This window comes from Oncorhynchus kisutch, linkage group LG16 (genome assembly GCF_002021735.2).
Source record: "Oncorhynchus kisutch isolate 150728-3 linkage group LG16, Okis_V2, whole genome shotgun sequence".
Lineage (NCBI taxonomy): Eukaryota > Metazoa > Chordata > Actinopteri > Salmoniformes > Salmonidae > Oncorhynchus > Oncorhynchus kisutch.
Genome location: NC_034189.2, coordinates 1,314,521 through 1,334,765, shown reverse-complemented (window position 1 = coordinate 1,334,765; position 20,245 = coordinate 1,314,521). Strand labels below are relative to the sequence as shown.

Here is a 20,245-nt window from a genome sequence, read left to right as displayed (position 1 = left end):
GGCACCTACATAAAGCTGAGTGACTCAGTCATATAGTGGCACCTACATAAAGCTGAGTGACTCAGTCATATAGTGGCACCTACATAAAGCTGAGTGACTCAGTCATATAGTGGCACCTACATAAAGCTGAGTGACTCAGTCAAATAGCCTCACCTACATAAAGCTGAGTGACTCAGTCATATAGTGGCACGTACATAAAGCTGAGTGACTCAGTCATATAGTGGCACCTACATTTAGCTGAGTGACTCAGTCATATAGTGGCACCTACATAAAGCTGAGTGACTCAGTCAAATAGCCTCACCTACATAAAGCTGAGTGACTCAGTCATATAGTGGCACCTACATAAAGCTGAGTGACTCAGTCAAATAGCCTCACCTACATAAAGCTGAGTGACTCAGTCATATAGTGGCACGTACATAAAGCTGAGTGACTCAGTCAAATAGCCTCACCTACATAAAGCTGAGTGACTCAGTCAAATAGTGGCACCTACATAAAGCTGAGTGACTCAGTCATATAGTGGCACCTACATAAAGCTGAGTGACTCAGTCATATAGTGGCACCTACATAAAGCTGAGTGACTCAGTCATATAGTGGCACCTACATAAAGCTGAGTGACTCAGTCAAATAGCCTCACCTACATAAAGCTGAGTGACTCAGTCATATAGTGGCACGTACATAAAGCTGAGTGACTCAGTCATATAGTGGCACCTACATTTAGCTGAGTGACTCAGTCATATAGTGGCACCTACATAAAGCTGAGTGACTCAGTCAAATAGCCTCACCTACATAAAGCTGAGTGACTCAGTCATATAGTGGCACGTACATAAAGCTGAGTGACTCAGTCATATAGTGGCACCTACATTTAGCTGAGTGACTCAGTCATATAGTGGCACCTACATAAAGCTGAGTGACTCAGTCAAATAGCCTCACCTACATAAAGCTGAGTGACTCAGTCATATAGCCTCAGCACCTACATAAAGCTGAGTGACTCAGTCATATAGCCTCAGCACCTACATAAAGCTGAGTGACTCTGTCATATAGCCTCAGCACCTACATCAAACTGAGTGACTAGTCCTCTACTGGCTGTACTGGGTAAAGAGGAACCAGGCTCTGAGGGGTGACCAGTCCTCTACTGGCTAGAGAGGAACCAGGCTCTGAGGGGTGACCAGTCCTCTACTGGCTGTACTGGGTAGACCAGAGGAACCAGGCTCTGAGGGGTGACCAGTCCTCTACTGGCTAGAGAGGAACCAGGCTCTGAGGGGTGACCAGTCCTCTACTGGCTGTACTGGGTAGACCAGAGGAACCAGGCTCTGAGGGGTGACCAGTCCTCTACTGACTGTATTGGGTAGAGAGGAACCAGGCTCTGAGTGGTGACCAGTCCTCTACTGGCTGTACTGGGTTGACCAGAGGAACCAGGCTCTGAGGGATGACCAGTCCTCTACTGACTGTACTGGGTAGACCAGAGGAACCAGGCTCTGAGGGGTGACCAGTCCTCTACTGGCTGTACTGGGTAGAGAGGAACCAAGCTCTGGGGGGTGACCAGTCCTCTACTGACTGTACTGGGTAGAGAGGAACCAGGCTCTGAGGGGTGACCAGTCCACTACTGGCTGTACTGGGTAGACCAGAGGAACCAGGCTCTGAGGGGTGACCAGTCCTCTACTGACTGTACTGGGTAGAGAGGAACCAGGCTCTGAGGGGTGACCAGTCCTCTACTGGCTGTACTGGGTAGACCAGAGGAACCAGGCTCGGAGGGGTGACCAGTCCTCTACTGGCTGTACTGGGTAGAGAGGAACCAGGCTCTGAGGGGTGACCAGTCCTCTACTGGCTGTACTGGGTTGACCAGAGGAACCAGGCTCTGAGGGGTGACCAGTCCTCCACTGGCTGTACTGGGTAGACCAGAGGAACCAGTCTCTGAGTGGTGACCAGTCCTCTACTGGCTGTACTGGGTAGAGAGGAACCAGGCTCTGAGGGGTGACCAGTCCTCTACTGGCTGTACTGGGTAGACTAGAGGAACCAGGCTCGGAGGGGTGACCAGTCCTCTACTGGCTGTACTGGGTAGAGAGGAACCAGGCTCTGAGGGGTGACCAGTCCTCTACTGGGTTGACCAGAGGAACCAGGCTCTGAGGGGTGACCAGTCCTCCACTGGCTGTACTGGGTAGACCAGAGGAACCAGTCTCTGAGTGGTGACCAGTCCTCTACTGGCTGTACTGGGTTGACCAGAGGAACCAGGCTCTGAGGGGTGACCAGTCCTCTACTGGCTGTACTGGGTAGACCAGAGGAACCAGTCTCTGAGTGGTGACCAGTCCTCTACTGGCTGTACTGGGTTGACCAGAGGAACCAGGCTCTGAGGGGTTACCAGTCCTCTACTGGCTGTACTGGGTAGAGAGGAACCAGGCTCTGAGGGGTGACCAGTCCTCTACTGGCTGTACTGGGGTGACCAGTCCTCTACTGGCTGTACTGGGTAGACCAGAGGAACCAGGCTCTGAGGGGTGACCAGTCATCTGCTGGCTGTACTGGGTAGAGAGGAACCAGGCTCTGAGGGGTGACCAGTCCTCTACTGGCTGTACTGGGTTGACCAGAGGAACCAGGCTCTGAGGGGTGACCAGTCCTCTACTGACTGTACTGGGTTGACCAGAGGAACCAGGCTCTGAGGGGTGACCAGTCATCTGCTGGCTGTACTGGGTAGAGAGGAACCAGGCTCTGAGGGGTGACCAGTCCTCTACTGGCTGTACTGGGTTGACCAGAGGAACCAGGCTCTGAGGGGTGACCAGTCCTCTACTGACTGTACTGGGTTGACCAGAGGAACCAGGCTCTGAGGGGTGACCAGTCCTCTACTGGATGTACTGGGTTGACCAGAGGAACCAGGCTCTGAGGGGTGACCAGTCCTCTACTGGCTGTACTGGGTTGACCAGAGGAACCAGGCTCTGAGGGGTGACCAGTCCTCTACTGGCTGTACTGGGTAGAGAGGAACCAGGCTCTGAGTGGTGACCAGAGGAACCAGGCTCTGAGTGGTGACCAGAGGAACCAGGCTCTGTACCAGCAGGGTTTTAAAATAACATGATGGTTTTAGTCAGTTAATGTTGACATATCTATCTGTTTTTTTAGGATCATCTGCAAGTTCTAATTGGATGGAAGACAATGACTTGTGTAAGTGTTTGTCTGATTTTGCCTCCCTGTGTTCCTGCCTGTCTGTTTTGGTAGCAAGTTGAGTGAATATATTTCTCCCCCCTAGATGAACTGAATAAAAACCTGACTGGACAGCTGGGTAAGTGTTGTCTCTGTGTTTACTATATTCATGTCATTTTCAACATTACCAACATTATCAAAGGAAAGAGAGGAAATTACCCATAATGCATCATGTTTTATCTACTGTCTACAGAGGAGGTCAGAATAGAGGATGTAGTCTGTCTTCATGTTCTAGTACCCATAATACATCATGTTTTATCTACTGTCTACAGAGGTCAGAATAGAGAGGATGTAGTCTGTCTTCATGTTTTATCTTCTGTCTACAGAGGAGGTCAGAATAGAGAGGATGTAGTCTGTCTTCATGTTCTAGTACCCATAATACATCATGTTTTATCTTCTGTCTACAGAGGAGGTCAGAAAAGAGAGGATGTAGTCTGTCTTCATGTTCTTGTACCCATAATACATCATGTTTTATCTACTGTCTATAGAGGAGGTCAGAATAGAGAGGATGTAGTCTGTCTTCATGTTCTAGTACCCATAATACATCATGTTTTATCTGATGTTCAAATGTTCATAGATGACCAGCAGGGTCAAATAATAGTAATTATCCCAGTGGTTGTAGAGGGTGCAACAGCTCAGCACCTCAGGAGTTAAGTTGTCTTTTCATAGCCGATCATTGAGAGTATTTCCACCTCTCCTGCTGTCTCTAGAGAGTTGAAACCAGCAGGTCTGGGACAGGTAGCACGTCCGGTGAACAGGTCAGGGTTCCACAGCCACAGGCAGAACAGTTGAAACTGGAGCAGCAGCACAACCAGGTGGACTGGGGACAGCAAGGAGTCATCAGGCCAGATTGTCCTGAGGCATGGTCCTAGGGCTCAGGTCCTCTGAGAGAAGAGAGAGAGGGAAACCTCACTAATGCTCTTTTGGCTGAATGGAAGCAAGTCCCCACAGCAATGTTCCATCATCTAGTGGAAAGCCTTCCCAGAATAGTGGAGGCTGTTATAGCAGCAAAGGGGGACCAACTCCATATTAATGCCCACGATTTTGGAATGAGATGTTCAATGAGCAGGTGTCCACATACTTTTGGTCATGTAGTGTTTAAATCTCTTGATTCAATCATTATTTAATTTTCACTATCTCACTATCTTTATTTCATTTTTACACCAGGTGGACTACAAGGAGAGCTGAGTAAGTAGTGTGTGCCTGTCTGTCTGTCTGTCTCTGTCTGTCTGTCCCAGTCTCTCTCTCTGTCTCTGTCTTCATGGTCTAGTACCCATAATACATCATGTTTTATCTTCTGTCTACAGACAAGGTCAAAATGGAGAAGGGTGAGTTGCACAACTGCATGTATTTCATTGATTTAAGTGAAAACACTTTCCTTAAAAAATATCTACACTATATATTACACAGGTTAACTACACTATATCTACAAACGTATGTGGACAACTCTTTAAATCAGTAGTTTATATTTCAGCCACACCCGTTGCTGACAGGTGTATAAAATCAAGCACACCGCCATGCAATCTCCATAGACAAACATTGTCAGTAGAATGGCCTTACTGAAGAGCTCAGTGTCTTTCAACGTGGCCCTGTCTTAGGATGCCACCTTTCCATCAAGTCAGTTTGTCAAATTTCTGCCCTGCTATAGCTGCCCCGATCAGGTGTAAGTGCTGTTATTGTGGAATCGAAACCTCTAGGAGCAAAAATGTCTCAGCCGTTTAGTTGTAGGCCACAGAATCTCACAGAATGGGACCGCCAAGTATTGAAGAGTGTAAAAATCGCCTTTCCTCGGTTGCAACACTCACTACAGAGTTCCAAACTGCCTCTGGAAGCAACGTCAACACAATAACTGTTTGTCAGGAGCTTCATTAAATGGGTTTCCATGGCCGAGCAGCTGCACACAAGCCTAAGATCACCATGCTCAATGCCAAGGGTCAGGTGGAGTGGTGTAAAGCTCGCCGCCATTGGACTCTGGACTAGTGGAAATACGTTCTAAGGAGTGATGAATCAATATTCACCATCTGGCAGTCCGACAGATGAATCTGGGTTTGGCAGATTCTATGAAAAAACTACCTGCCCCAATGCATTGTGACAACTAAAGTTTAGTGGATGAGGATGGTCTGGGGCTGTTTTTCATGGTCCCTTAGTTCCAGTGAGGGGAAATCTTAACGCTTTTTCATTCAATGAAGTTCTAGACGATTCTGTGCTTCCATCTTTGCGGCAACAGTTTGGTGAAGGCCCTTTCCTGTTTCAGTATGACAATGTCCCCGTGTACAAAGTGAGGTTGTACTGGGTAGAGCGGAACCAGGCTCTGAGGGGTGTCCAGTCCTCTACTGACTGTACTGGGTAGACCAGAGGAACCAGGCTCTGAAGGGTGACCAGTCCTCTACTGGCTGTACTGGGTAGAGAGGAACCAGGCTCTGAGGGGTGACCAGCCCTCTACTGGCTGTACTGGGTAGACCAGAGGAACCAGGCTCTGAGGGGTGACCAGCCCTCTACTGGCTGTACTGGGTAGACCAGAGGAACCAGGCTCTGAGGGGTGACCAGCCCTCTACTGGCTGTACTGGGTAGACCAGAGGAACCAGGCTCTGAGGGGTGACCAGTCCTCTACTGGCTGTACTGGGTTGACCAGAGGAACCAGGCTCTGAGGGGTGACCAGTCCTCTACTGACTGTACTGGGTTGACCAGAGGAACCAGGCTCTGAGGGGTGACCAGTCATCTGCTGGCTGTACTGGGTAGAGAGGAACCAGGCTCTGAGGGGTGACCAGCCCTCTACTGGCTGTACTGGGTAGACCAGAGGAACCAGGCTCTGAGGGGTGACCAGCCCTCTACTGGCTGTACTGGGTAGACCAGAGGAACCAGGCTCTGAGGGGTGACCAGCCCTCTACTGGCTGTACTGGGTAGACCAGAGGAACCAGGCTCTGAGGGGTGACCAGCCCTCTACTGGCTGTACTGGGTAGACCAGAGGAACCAGGCTCTGAGGGGTGACCAGCCCTCTACTGGCTGTACTGGGTAGACCAGAGGAACCAGGCTCTGAGGGGTGACCAGTCCTCTACTGGCTGTACTGGGTAGACCAGAGGAACCAGGCTCTGAGGGGTGACCAGTCCTCTACTGGCTGTACTGGGTAGAGAGGAACCAGGCTCTGAGGGGTGACCAGTCCTCTACTGGCTGTACTGGGTAGACCAGAGGAACCAGGCTCTGAGGGGTGACCAGTCCTCTACTGGCTGTACTGGGTAGACCAGAGGAACCAGGCTCTGAGGGGTGACCAGTCCTCTACTGGATGTACTGGGTAGAGAGGAACCAGGCTATGTGGGGTGACCAGTCCTCTACTGGATGTACTGGGTAGAGGAACCAGGCTATGTGGGGTGACCAGTCCTCTACTGGATGTACTGGGTAGAGAGGAACCAGGCTATGTGGGGTGGCCAGTCCTCTTCTGGCTGTGCCGGGTGGAGATTATAACAGAACATGGCCAAGAAGTTCAAATGTTCATAAATGACCAGCAGGGTCAGATAATAATAATTGCGTGTTTAAATGTTTGACTCACGTTGGCCACGGTGAAGGAGAGTCCAAAGGTTTTGGTAGCGGGCCGTGTCGGTGGCACTGTATTGTCCTCAAAGCGAGCAAAGAAGTTGTGTTAATTTGTCTGGGAGCAAGACGCCGGCTGGCTTTCTTTTTGTAATCTGTGATTGACCGTAGACCACATACCTCATGTCTAAGCCATTGAAATACGACTCTAATTTGTCTCTATACTGACGCTTAGCACAACCAGGTGGACTGGGGACAGCAAGGAGTCATCAGGCCAGATCGTCCTGAGGCATTGTCCTAGGGCTCCTAGAGAGGGAGACCTCACTAATGCTCTTGTGGCTGAATAGAAGCAAGTCCCCACAGCAATGTTCCATCATCTAGTGGAAAGCCTGTTGGGGGACCAACTCCATATTAATGCTCATGATTTTGGAATGAGATGTTCAATGAGCAGGTGTCCACATACTTTTGGTCATGTAGTGTATCTACCTACTGTTAGATAATAGCAGGTGTCCACATACTTTTGGTCATGTAGTGTATCTACCTACTGTTAGATAATAGCAGGTGTCCACATACTTTTGGTCATGTAGTGTATCTACCTACTGTTAGGTAATAGCAGGTGTCCACATACTTTTGGTCATGTAGTGTATCTACCTACTGTTAGATAATAGCAGGTGTCCACATACTTTTGGTCATGTAGTGTATCTACCTACTGTTAGATAATAGCAGGTGTCCACATACTTTTGGTCATGTAGTGTATCTACCTACTGTTAGATAATAGCAGGTGTCCACATACTTTTGGTCATGTAGTGTATCTACCTACTGTTAGATAATAGCAGGTGTCCACATACTTTTGGTCATGTAGTGTATATATCATCATTCAATGATTATTTAATTATCACTGTTTCACTATCTTTATTTAATGTTTACACCAGATGGACTACAAGGAGAGCTGAGTAAGTAGTGTGTCTGTCTGTCGATCTGTCTGTGTTCCTGTCTGTCTGTCTGTCTGTCTGTCTGTCTGTCTGTCTGTCTGTCTGTCTGTCTGTCTGTCTACAAGGAGAGCTGAGTAAGTAGTGTGTCTGTGTGTGTGTGTGCATTGTCATGTTAAGGTTTACTCACCAACGTGTGTTCTGACTGACTCTCTGTTCTTGTTGAGATGTTCAATGAGCAGGTGTAGTGTATAAATCTCATGATTCAATTATTATTTAATTATCACTGTCTCACTATCTTTATTTAATTTTTACAGTTGAACTCAACGAAAAGCTGCGTAAGTAGTGTGTGTCTGCCTGCCTGTTCACATGCGTCTGCATTGTTACTCACCAACGTGTTCTGACTGACTCTCTGTTAGAGAGTCAGATATATGTATCTATCTGTTAGAGAGTCAGATATATGTATCTATCTGTTAGAGAGTCAGATATATGTATCTATCTGTTAGAGAGTCAGATATATGTATCTATCTGTTAGAGAGTCAGATATATGTATCTATCTGTTAGAGAGTCAGATATATGTATCTATCTGTTAGAGAGTCAGATATATGTATCTATCTGTTAGAGAGTCAGATATATGTATCTATCTGTTAGAGAGTCAGATATATGTATCTATCTGTTAGAGAGTCAGATATATGTATCTATCTGTTAGAGAGTCAGATATATGTATCTATCTGTTAGAGAGTCAGATATATGTATCTCTGTTAGAGAGTCAGATATATGTATCTATCTGTTAGAGAGTCAGATATATGTATCTATCTGTTAGAGAGTCAGATATATGTATCTATCTGTTAGAGAGTCAGATATATGTATCTATCTGTTAGAGAGTCAGATATATGTATCTATCTGTTAGAGAGTCAGATATATGTATCTATCTGTTAGAGAGTCAGATATATGTATCTATCTGTTAGAGAGTCAGATATATGTATCTATCTGTTAGAGAGTCAGATATATGTATCTATCTGTTAGAGAGTCAGATATATGTATCTATCTGTTAGAGAGTCAGATATATGTATCTATCTGTTAGAGAGTCAGATATATGTATCTATCTGTTAGAGAGTCAGATATATGTATCTATCTGTTAGAGAGTCAGATATATGTATCTATCTGTTAGAGAGTCAGATATATGTATCTATCTGTTAGAGAGTCAGATATATGTATCTATCTGTTAGAGAGTCAGATATATGTATCTATCTGTTAGAGAGTCAGATATATGTATCTATCTGTTAGAGAGTCAGATATATGTATCTATCTGTTAGAGAGTCAGATATATGTATCTATCTGTTAGAGAGTCAGATATATGTATCTATCTGTTAGAGAGTCCGATGTATGTATCTATCTGTTCTTGTCCTCAGGGAAAGCTGAAGAGACCATCCAATCCCTCTCCACCTCTCCAGGAGGTCAACAGGAAACACAGACTCCTTCCCAAAGTAATCAGTCTTTACGATTCTAATGTTTCTACAATTACTGGTCAGTTTATTATGTCTCTCTCCCTCTCTATCTCTCTGTCTGGTCAGGTTATTATATATCTCTCTCTGTCTGGTCAGTTTATTATATCATTCTGTCTCTCTGTCTGGTCAGGTTATTATATATCTCTCTCTGTCTGGTCAGTTTTATATATCTATCTATCTGTCTCTCTGTCTGGTCAGTTTATTATATCTGTCTGTCTGCCTGGTCAGTTTATTATATCTGTCTGTCTGGTCAGGTTATTATATCTATCTATCTGTCTCTCTGTCTGGTCAGTTTATTATATCTCTCTATCTGTCTCTCTGTCTGGTCAGTTTATTATATCTCTCTATCTGTCTCTCTGTCTGGTCAGTTTATTATATCTGTCTGTCTGGTCAGTTTATTATATCTCTCTATCTGTCTCTCTGTCTGGTCAGTTTAATATATATTTCTCTCTGTCTGGTCAGTTTATTATATATATCTATCTGTCTCTCTGTCTGGTCAGGTTATTATATCTCTCTCTCTCTCTGTCTGGTCAGGTTATTATATCTTTTCTCTGTCTGGTCAGTTTAATATATATTTCTCTCTGTCTGGTCAGTTTATTATATATATCTATCTGTCTCTCTGTCTGGTCAGGTTATTCTGATGTTGTTCCTTTCTATCTTTAATAGAGTCTGAGAGGATTGAAGGGATGGAGATGAAGTCTTTACCAGGTCCAGGGAGGAAGTCTGTTCCTGAGATGAAGCCTTTACTGGCTGCTGGGCCACAGAATGATGATCTGGATGAGATGGAGAGGGGAGGAAGAGTTACTACAGACAATAACTCTATGCTATAGGGTTACTATAGAGACTATAACTCTATGCTATAGGGTTACTATAGAGAGACTAACTTTCTATAGAGACCTGTCCCACCTAACAAAGCTGAGTTTCTGAGTATATAACTGAGTGATATGAATCTTGGTAAGACAAAGTCATCTGATAAACGTGTCAGTCAGTTCTCTATAATCCACTTCCAGTAGTTCTTTACTTTTTGAAGTTTCACTACCCATGTCTGTTATGGGTTTATATCCATTTCCTGGTTATTCTATATATGTTTTCCCCATAAACAATGTCTTTCTGATCTCCCTCAGGAACTGATAGAGTTGAATTGAATGGAATGATGGACTAATGTCTCCTGTTAGAATCTGTTACAGACTCTGATGATGGAACAAGTGAACAAGACTGATAAAACCATTTGTTGAAATGTTTATTTCTATTGTAGCTTCAATCTGTCAGCTTCTATTGTAGCTTCAACCTGTCAGCTTCTATTGTAGCTTCATGTCAGCTTCTATTGTAGCTTCATGTCAGCTTCTATTGTAGCTTCATGTCAGCTTCTATTGTAGCTTCATGTCAGCTTCTATTGTAGCTTCATGTCAGCTTCTATTGTAGCTTCATGTCAGCTTCTATTGTAGCTTCATGTCAGCTTCTATTGTAGCTTCAACCTGTCAGCTTCTATTGCAGCTTCAACCTGTCAGCTTCTATTGCAGCTTCAACCTGTCAGCTTCTATTGTAGCTTCAACCTGTCAGCTTCTATTGTAGCTTCAACCTGTCAGCTTCTATTGTAGCTTCAACCTGTCAGCTTCTATTGTAGCTTCAACCTGTCAGCTTCTATTGTAGCTTCAACCTGTCAGCTTCTATTGTAGCTTCAACCTGTCAGCTTCTATTGTAGCTTCAACCTGTCAGCTTCTATTGTAGCTTCAACCTGTCAGCTTCTATTGTAGCTTCATGTCAGCTTCTATTGTAGCTTCATGTCAGCTTCTATTGTAGCTTCATGTCAGCTTCTATTGTAGCTTCATGTCAGCTTCTATTGTAGCTTCATGTCAGCTTCTATTGTAGCTTCATGTCAGCTTCAACCTGTCAGCTTCTATTGTAGCTTCTACCTGTCAGCTTCTATTGTAGCTTCAACCTGTCAGCTTCTATTGTAGCTTCAACCTGTCAGCTTCTATTGTAGCTTCATGTCAGCTTCTATTGTAGCTTCATGTCAGCTTCTATTGTAGCTTCATGTCAGCTTCTATTGTAGCTTCATGTCAGCTTCTATTGTAGCTTCATGTCAGCTTCTATTGTAGCTTCATGTCAGCTTCTATTGTAGCTTCATGTCAGCTTCTATTGTAGCTTCATGTCAGCTTCTATTGTAGCTTCATGTCAGCTTCAACCTGTCAGCTTCTATTGTAGCTTCATGTCAGCTTCTATTGTAGCTTCATGTCAGCTTCTATTGTAGCTTCATGTCAGCTTCTATTGTAGCTTCATGTCAGCTTCTATTGTAGCTTCATGTCAGCTTCTATTGTAGCTTCATGTCAGCTTCTATTGTAGCTTCAACCTGTCAGCTTCTATTGTAGCTTCAACCTGTCAGCTTCTATTGTAGCTTCAACCTGTCAGCTTCTATTGTAGCTTCAACCTGTCAGCTTCTATTGTAGCTTCAACCTGTCAGCTTCTATTGCAACTTCAACCTGTCAGCTTCTATTGTAGCTTCAACCTGTCAGCTTCTATTGTAGCTTCAACCTGTCAGCTTCTATTGTAGCTTCAACCTGTCAGCTTCTATTGTAGCTTCAACCTGTCAGCTTCTATTGTAGCTTCAACCTGTCAGCTTCTATTGTAGCTTCATGTCAGCTTCTATTGTAGCTTCATGTCAGCTTCTATTGTAGCTTCATGTCAGCTTCTATTGTAGCTTCATGTCAGCTTCTATTGTAGCTTCATGTCAGCTTCTATTGTAGCTTCATGTCAGCTTCAACCTGTCAGCTTCTATTGTAGCTTCATGTCAGCTTCTATTGTAGCTTCATGTCAGCTTCAACCTGTCAGCTTCATGTCAGCTTCATGTCAGCTTCTATTGTAGCTTCATGTCAGCTTCAACCTGTCAGCTTCAACCTGTCAGCTTCAACCTGTCAGCTTCTATTGTAGCTTCATGTCAGCTTCTATTGTAGCTTCATGTCAGCTTCTATTGTAGCTTCAACCTGTCAGCTTCTATTGTAGCTTCATGTCAGCTTCTATTGTAGCTTCATGTCAGCTTCTATTGTAGCTTCATGTCAGCTTCTATTGTAGCTTCATGTCAGCTTCTATTGTAGCTTCAACCTGTCAGCTTCTATTGTAGCTTCATGTCAGCTTCTATTGTAGCTTCATGTCAGCTTCTATTGTAGCTTCATGTCAGCTTCTATTGTAGCTTCATGTCAGCTTCTATTGTAGCTTCAACCTGTCAGCTTCTATTGTAGCTTCAACCTGTCAGCTTCTATTGTAGCTTCAACCTGTCAGCTTCTATTGCAACTTCAACCTGTCAGCTTCTATTGTAGCTTCAACCTGTCAGCTTCTATTGTAGCTTCAACCTGTCAGCTTCTATTGTAGCTTCAACCTGTCAGCTTCTATTGTAGCTTCAACCTGTCAGCTTCTATTGTAGCTTCAACCTGTCAGCTTCTATTGTAGCTTCATGTCAGCTTCTATTGTAGCTTCATGTCAGCTTCTATTGTAGCTTCATGTCAGCTTCTATTGTAGCTTCATGTCAGCTTCTATTGTAGCTTCATGTCAGCTTCTATTGTAGCTTCATGTCAGCTTCAACCTGTCAGCTTCTATTGTAGCTTCATGTCAGCTTCTATTGTAGCTTCATGTCAGCTTCAACCTGTCAGCTTCATGTCAGCTTCATGTCAGCTTCTATTGTAGCTTCATGTCAGCTTCAACCTGTCAGCTTCAACCTGTCAGCTTCAACCTGTCAGCTTCTATTGTAGCTTCATGTCAGCTTCTATTGTAGCTTCATGTCAGCTTCTATTGTAGCTTCAACCTGTCAGCTTCTATTGTAGCTTCATGTCAGCTTCTATTGTAGCTTCATGTCAGCTTCTATTGTAGCTTCATGTCAGCTTCTATTGTAGCTTCATGTCAGCTTCTATTGTAGCTTCAACCTGTCAGCTTCTATTGTAGCTTCATGTCAGCTTCTATTGTAGCTTCATGTCAGCTTCTATTGTAGCTTCATGTCAGCTTCTATTGTAGCTTCATGTCAGCTTCTATTGTAGCTTCATGTCAGCTTCTATTGTAGCTTCAACCTGTCAGCTTCTATTGTAGCTTCAACCTGTCAGCTTCTATTGTAGCTTCAACCTGTCAGCTTCTATTGTAGCTTCAACCTGTCAGCTTCTATTGTAGCTTCATGTCAATGTGCCAGTTTTTTATTATTATTTATTATTTTTAGTTATTGATTATCCTTGCTGAAGATTAGCAATAATAAATAAATACTGACTATGCTCAAAAATAAATTGTAAATGATCATATTTTAAACTAATACAATTGTTAAAAATTATTGACACCCTTGCTGAGGATCATGACTATATTAAATAAATAAATAAAGTTCTGACCTCAAAATAAATTGTAAATGATATTATTTTAAACTAATATAATTGCTCAGAGATTTTTGTAATGTATTTTTGTTGTAAAAGGTTAGGGGTCAAAATGATTGACAGCCCTGAATCTACAGTGTGATGATGTCATTGCTATGAATATACAACCCGATACTGACCTTCTGACTAGTTTATTACTCTTTAGGGGGGTCAATCATTTAGAAAATAAATACTACTTGTTAAACTAAATATTTTAATCAGATCAATCGTATTAGTATAAAATAATATAATGTACATGTTGAGCAGATGATAGAGCTCAGTATTTAAAATTATTTATTTATACAGTCATTATCTTTATCAAGGGTGTCTATAATTCCAGAACCAACTGTATATTATATATTGATGTATTTTATACAGTCATTATTATCTTTATCAGGGGTGTCTATAATTCCAGACCAACTGTATATTATATATTGATCATGTATATAGTCATTATTATCTTTATCAAGGGTGTCTATAATTCCAGACCAACTGTATATTATATATTGATCATGTATATACAGTCATTATTATCTTTATCAAGGGTGTCTATAATTCCAGACCCCACTGTATATTATATATTGATCATGTATATACAGTTGAATGGTATTTTCCATGTATTGATGATTTCTTGTTTTAATAAACTATGACATCATTGTGTCAGAACGTGACTCTAGTGTGACTCCAGTGTGATATTTAACATTATTGAATGTTACTAGGTAGTGTTACTGTTTCCTTGGTAACCTGTGGTAGAGACATTATAGGTAGTGTTACTGTTTCCTTGGTAACCTGTGGTAGAGACATTATAGGTAGTGTTACTGTTTCCTTGGTAACCTGTGGTAGAGACATTATAGGTAGTGTTACTGTTTCCTTGGTGACCTGTGGTAGAGACATTATAGGTAGTGTTACTGTTTCCTTGGTAACCTGTGGTAGAGACATTATAGGTAGTGTTACTGTTTCCTTGGTAACCTGTGGTAGAGACATTATAGGTAGTGTTACTGTGTCCTTGGTAACCTGTGGTAGAGACATTATAGGTAGTGTTACTGTTTCCTTGGTGACCTGTGGTAGACATTATAGGTAGTGTTACTGTTTCCTTGGTAACCTGTGGTAGAGACATTATAGGTAGTGTTACTGTTTCCTTGGTGACCTGTGGTAGAGACATAGGTAGTGTTACTGTTTCCTTGGTGACCTGTGGTAGAGACATTTTAGGCAGTGTTACTGTTACCTTGGTAACCTGTGGTAGAGACATTATAGGTAGTGTTACCTTACTGTTTCCTTGGTAACCTGTGATAGAGACATTGTCCTCCAGGTAACAGGTCTTGTTATGATGTCATCATTATTGAACATGTGACTAGTGGGAACAAAGTGTCTCTGTCATTCTGACTGAACACTTCAAGCTGTTCAGGGACAAAGGAGACGTCTCTTCCTCATCAGGACAGTTATTAGGAGTGTCATTAGGGAGGATATTCCTTCGGTTTCTATCAGCTATGGAGACAATCATCAGTCTGTTATATAGAGCTGTGGAGACACGTCATCAGGAGACAGGTCATCAGTCTGTTATATAGAGCTATGGAGACAGGTCATCAGGAGACAGGTCATCAGGAGACAGGTCATCAGTCTGTTATATAGAGCTATGGAGACAGGTCATCAGTCTGTTATATAGAGCTATGGAGACAGGTCATCAGTCTGTTATATAGAGTTATGGAGACAGGTCATCAGGAGACAGGTCATCAGTCTGTTATATAGAGCTATGGAGAAAGGTCATCAGGAGACAGGTCATCAGTCTGTTATATAGAGCTATGGAGACAGGTCATCAGTCTGTTATATAGAGCTATGGAGACAGGTCATCAGCAGACAGGTCATCAGTCTGTTATATAGAGCTATGGAGAAAGGTCATCAGTCTGTTATATAGAGCTATGGAGACAGGTCATCAGCAGACAGGTCATCAGTCTGTTATATAGAGCTATGGAGACAGGTCATCAGTCTGTTATATAGAGCTATGGAGACAGGTCATCAGTCTGTTATATAGAGCTATGGAGACAGGTCATCAGGAGACAGGTCATCAGTCTGTTTTATAGAGCTATGGAGACAGGTCATCAGGCTGTTATATAGAGCTATAGAGGCAGGTCATCAGTCTGTTATATAGAGCTATGGAGACAGGTCATCAGTCTGTTATATAGAGCTATGGAGACAGGTCATCAGTCTGTTATATAGAGTTATGGAGACAGGTCATCAGCAGACAGGTCATCAGTCTGTTATATAGAGCTATGGAGACAGGTCATCAGTCTGTTATATAGAGCTATGGAGACAGGTCATCAGTCTGTTATATAGAGTTATAGAGACAGGTCATCAGGAGACAGGTCATCAGTCTGTTATATAGAGCTATGGAGAAAGGTCATCAGTCTGTTATATAGAGCTATGGAGACAGGTCATCAGGAGACAGGTCATCAGTCTGTTATATAGAGCTATGGAGACAGGTCATCAGTCTGTTATATAGAGCTATGGAGACAGGTCATCAGTCTGTTATATAGAGCTATGGAGACAGGTAATCAGTCTGTTATATAGAGCTATGGAGACAGGTCATCAGGAGACAGGTAATCAGTCTGTTTTATAGAGCTATGGAGACAGGTCATCAGTCTGTTATATAGAGCTATAGAGGCAGGTCATCAGTCTGTTATATAGAGCTATGGAGACAGGTCATCAGGAGACAGGTCATCAGTCTGTTATATATAGCTATGGAGACAGGTCATCAGTCTGTTATATAGAGCTATGGAGACAGGTCATCAGTCTGTTATATAGAGCTATGGAGACAGGTCATCAGTCTGTTATATAGATCTATGGAGACAGGTCACCAGTCTGTTATATAGAGCTATGGAGACAGGTCATCAGTCTGTTATATAGAGCTATGGAGACAGGTCATCAGGAGACAGGTCATCAGTCTGTTATATAGAGCTATGGAGACAGGTCATCCGTCTGTTATATAGAGCTATGGAGACAGGTCATCAGTCTGTTATATAGATCTATGGAGACAGGTCATCAGTCTGTTATATAGAGCTATGGAGACAGGTCATCAGGAGACAGGTCATCAGTCTGTTATATAGAGCTATGGAGACAGGTCATCAGTCTGTTATATAGAGCTATGGAGACAGGTCATCAGTCTGTTATATAGATCTATGGAGACAGGTCATCAGTCTGTTATATAGAGCTATGGAGACAGGTCATCAGGAGACAGGTCATCAGTCTGTTATATAGAGCTATGGAGACAGGTCATCAGTCTGTTATATAGAGCTATGGAGACAGGTCATCAGGAGACAGGTCATCAGTCTGTTATATAGAGCTATGGAGACAGGTCATCAGTCTGTTATATAGAGCTATGGAGACAGGTCATTAGTCTGTTATAAAGAGCTATGGAGACAGGTCATCAGTCTGTTATATAGATCTATGGAGATAGGTCATCAGTCTGTTATATAGATCTATGGAGACAGGTCATCAGTCTGTTATATAGAGCTATGGAGACAGGTCATCAGTCTGTTATATAGAGCTATGGAGACAGGTCATCAGTCTGTTATATAGAGCTATGGAGACAGGTCATCAGGAGACAGGTCATCAGTCTGTTATATAGAGCTATGGAGACAGGTCATCAGTCTGTTATATAGAGCTATGGAGACAGGTCATCAGTCTGTTATATAGAGTTATGGAGACAGGTCATCAGGAGACAGGTCATCAGTCTGTTATATAGAGCTATGGAGAAAGGTCATCCGTCTGTTATATAGAGCTATGGAGACAGGTCATCAGTCTGTTATATAGAGCTATGGAGACAGGTCATCAGCAGACAGGTCATCAGTCTGTTATATAGAGCTATGGAGACAGGTCATCAGTCTGTTATATAGAGCTATGGAGACAGGTCATCAGTCTGTTATATAGAGATATGGAGACAGGTCATCAGGTCATCAGTCTGTTATATAGAGCTATGGAGACAGGTCATCAGTCTGTTATATAGAGCTATGGAGACAGGTCATCAGTCTGTTATATAGAGCTATGGAGACAGGTCATCAGGAGACAGGTCATCAGTCTGTTTTATAGAGCTATAGAGGCAGGTCATCAGTCTGTTATATAGAGCTATGGACACAGGTCATCAGGAGACAGGTCATCAGTCTGTTATATAGAGCTATGGAGACAGGTCATCAGTCTGTTATATAGAGCTATGGAGACAGGTCATCAGTCTGTTATATAGAGTTATGGAGACAGGTCATCAGGAGACAGGTCATCAGTCTGTTATAAGGAGCTATGGAGAAAGGTCATCAGTCTGTTATATAGAGCTATGGAGACAGGTCATCAGGAGACAGGTCATCAGTCTGTTATATAGAGCTATGGAGACAGGTCATCAGTCTGTTATATAGAGCTATGGAGACAGGTCATCAGTCTGTTATATAGAGCTATGGAGACAGGTCATCAGTCTGTTATATAGAGATATGGAGACAGGTCATCAGTCTGTTATATAGAGCTATGGAGACAGGTCATCAGTCTGTTATATAGAGCTATGGAGACAGGTCATCAGTCTGTTATATAGAGCTATGGAGACAGGTCATCAGTCTGTTATATAGAGCTATGGAGACAGGTCATCAGGAGACAGGTCATCAGTCTGTTTTATAGAGCTATGGAGACAGGTCATCAGTCTGTTATATAGAGCTATAGAGGCAGGTCATCAGTCTGTTATATAGAGCTATGGAGACAGGTCATCAGGAGACAGGTCATCAGTCTGTTATATAGAGCTATGGAGACAGGTCATCAGTCTGTTATATAGAGCTATGGAGACAGGTCATCAGTCTGTTATATAGATCTATGGAGACAGGTCACCAGTCTGTTATATTGAGCTATGGAGACAGGTCACCAGTCTGTTATATAGAGCTATGGAGACAGGTCATCAGTCTGTTATATAGAGCTATGGAGACAGGTCATCAGGAGACAGGTCATCAGTCTGTTATATAGAGCTATGGAGACAGGTCATCAGTCTGTTATATAGAGCTATGGAGACAGGTCATCAGTCTGTTATATAGATCTATGGAGACAGGTCATCAGTCTGTTATATAGAGCTATGGAGACAGGTCATCAGGAGACAGGTCATCAGTCTGTTATATAGAGCTATGGAGACAGGTCATCAGTCTGTTATATAGAGCTATGGAGACAGGTCATCAGTCTGTTATATAGAGCTATGGAGACAGGTCATCAGGAGACACGTCATCAGTCTGTTTTATAGAGCTATGGAGACAGGTCATCAGTCTGTTATATAGAGCTATGGAGACAGGTCATCAGTCTGTTATATAGAGCTATGGAGACAGGTCATCAGTCTGTTATATAGATCTATGGAGACAGGTCATCAGTCTGTTATATAGAGCTATGGAGACAGGTCATCAGTCTGTTATATAGAGCTATGGAGACAGGTCATCAGTCTGTTATATAGATCTATGGAGACAGGTCATCAGTCTGTTATATAGAGCTATGGAGACAGGTCATCAGGAGACAGGTCATCAGTCTGTTATATAGAGCTATGGAGACAGGTCATCAGTCTGTTATATAGAGCTATGGAGACAGGTCATCAGTCTGTTATATAGAGCTATGGAGACAGGTCATCAGGAGACAGGTCATCAGTCTGTTATATAGAGCTATGGAGACAGGTCATCAGTCTGTTATATAGAGCTATGGAGACAGGTCATTAATCTGTTATAAAGAGCTATGGAGACAGGTCATCAGTCTGTTATATAGATCTATGGAGATAGGTCATCAGTCTGTTATATAGATCTATGGAGACAGGTCATCAGTCTGTTATATAGAGCTATGGAGACAGGTCATCAGTCTGTTATATAGAGCTATGGAGACAGGCCATCAGTCTGTTATATAGAGCTATGGAGACAGGTCATCAGGAGACAGGTCATCAGTCTGTTATATAGAGCTATGGAGACAGGTCATCAGTCTGTTATATAGAGCTATGGAGACAGGTCATTAGTCTGTTATATAGAGTTATGGAGACAGGTCATCAGGAGACAGGTCATCAGTCTGTTATATAGAGCTATGGAGAAAGGTCATCAGTCTGTTATATAGAGCTATGGAGACAGGTCATCAGGAGACAGGTCATCAGTCTGTTATATAGAGCTATGGAGACAGGTCATCAGTCTGTTATATAGAGCTATGGAGACAGGTCATCAGCAGACAGGTCATCAGTCTGTTATATAGAGCTATGGAGACAGGTCATCAGTCTGTTATATAGAGCTATGGAGACAGGTCATCAGTCTGTTATATAGAGCTATGGAGACAGGTCATCAGTCTGTTATATAGAGCTATGGAGACAGGACATCAGTCTGTTATATAGAGCTATGGAGACAGGTCATCAGTCTGTTATATAGAGCTATGGAGACAGGTCATCAGGAGACAGGTCATCAGTCTGTTATGTAGAGCTATGGAGACAAGTCATCAGGAGACAGGTCATCAGTCTGTTATATAGAGCTATGGAGACAGGTCATCAGTCTGTTATATAGAGCTATGGAGACAGGTCATCAGGAGACAGGTCATCAGTCTGTTATATAGAGCTATGGAGACAGGTCATCAGTCTGTTATATAGAGCTATGGAGACAGGTCATCAGTCTGTTATATAGAGCTATGGAGACAGGTCATCAGGAGACAGGTCATCAGTCTGTTATGTAGAGCTATGGAGACAGGT

At 43.0% G+C, this 20,245-nt stretch overlaps 1 protein-coding gene across 12 annotated transcripts in view; it reads left to right on the top strand.

The window, feature by feature from the left end:
- The window catches only part of LOC109882060 (butyrophilin subfamily 1 member A1-like), a 329,983-nt gene extending 319,466 nt beyond the window's left edge, over window positions 1-10,517 (top strand). For 11 of the 12 annotated variants that reach the window (XM_031791507.1, XM_031791513.1, XM_031791509.1 and 8 more), the window contains 8 exons: window positions 3,106-3,147; window positions 3,233-3,265; window positions 4,354-4,374; window positions 4,494-4,514; window positions 7,644-7,664; window positions 7,958-7,978; window positions 9,053-9,127; window positions 9,815-10,517. In XM_031791507.1, coding sequence (XP_031647367.1) covers window positions 3,106-3,147; window positions 3,233-3,265; window positions 4,354-4,374; window positions 4,494-4,514; window positions 7,644-7,664; window positions 7,958-7,978; window positions 9,053-9,127; window positions 9,815-9,978 — 398 coding nt within the window. In that variant the 3' untranslated portion in view covers window positions 9,979-10,517. The remainder of the gene's footprint in view (window positions 1-3,105; window positions 3,148-3,232; window positions 3,266-4,353; window positions 4,375-4,493; window positions 4,515-7,643; window positions 7,665-7,957; window positions 7,979-9,052; window positions 9,128-9,814) is intronic. The other variant, XM_031791508.1, reaches the window with a different exon arrangement.
- Window positions 10,518-20,245: the final 9,728 nt, after the last annotated feature.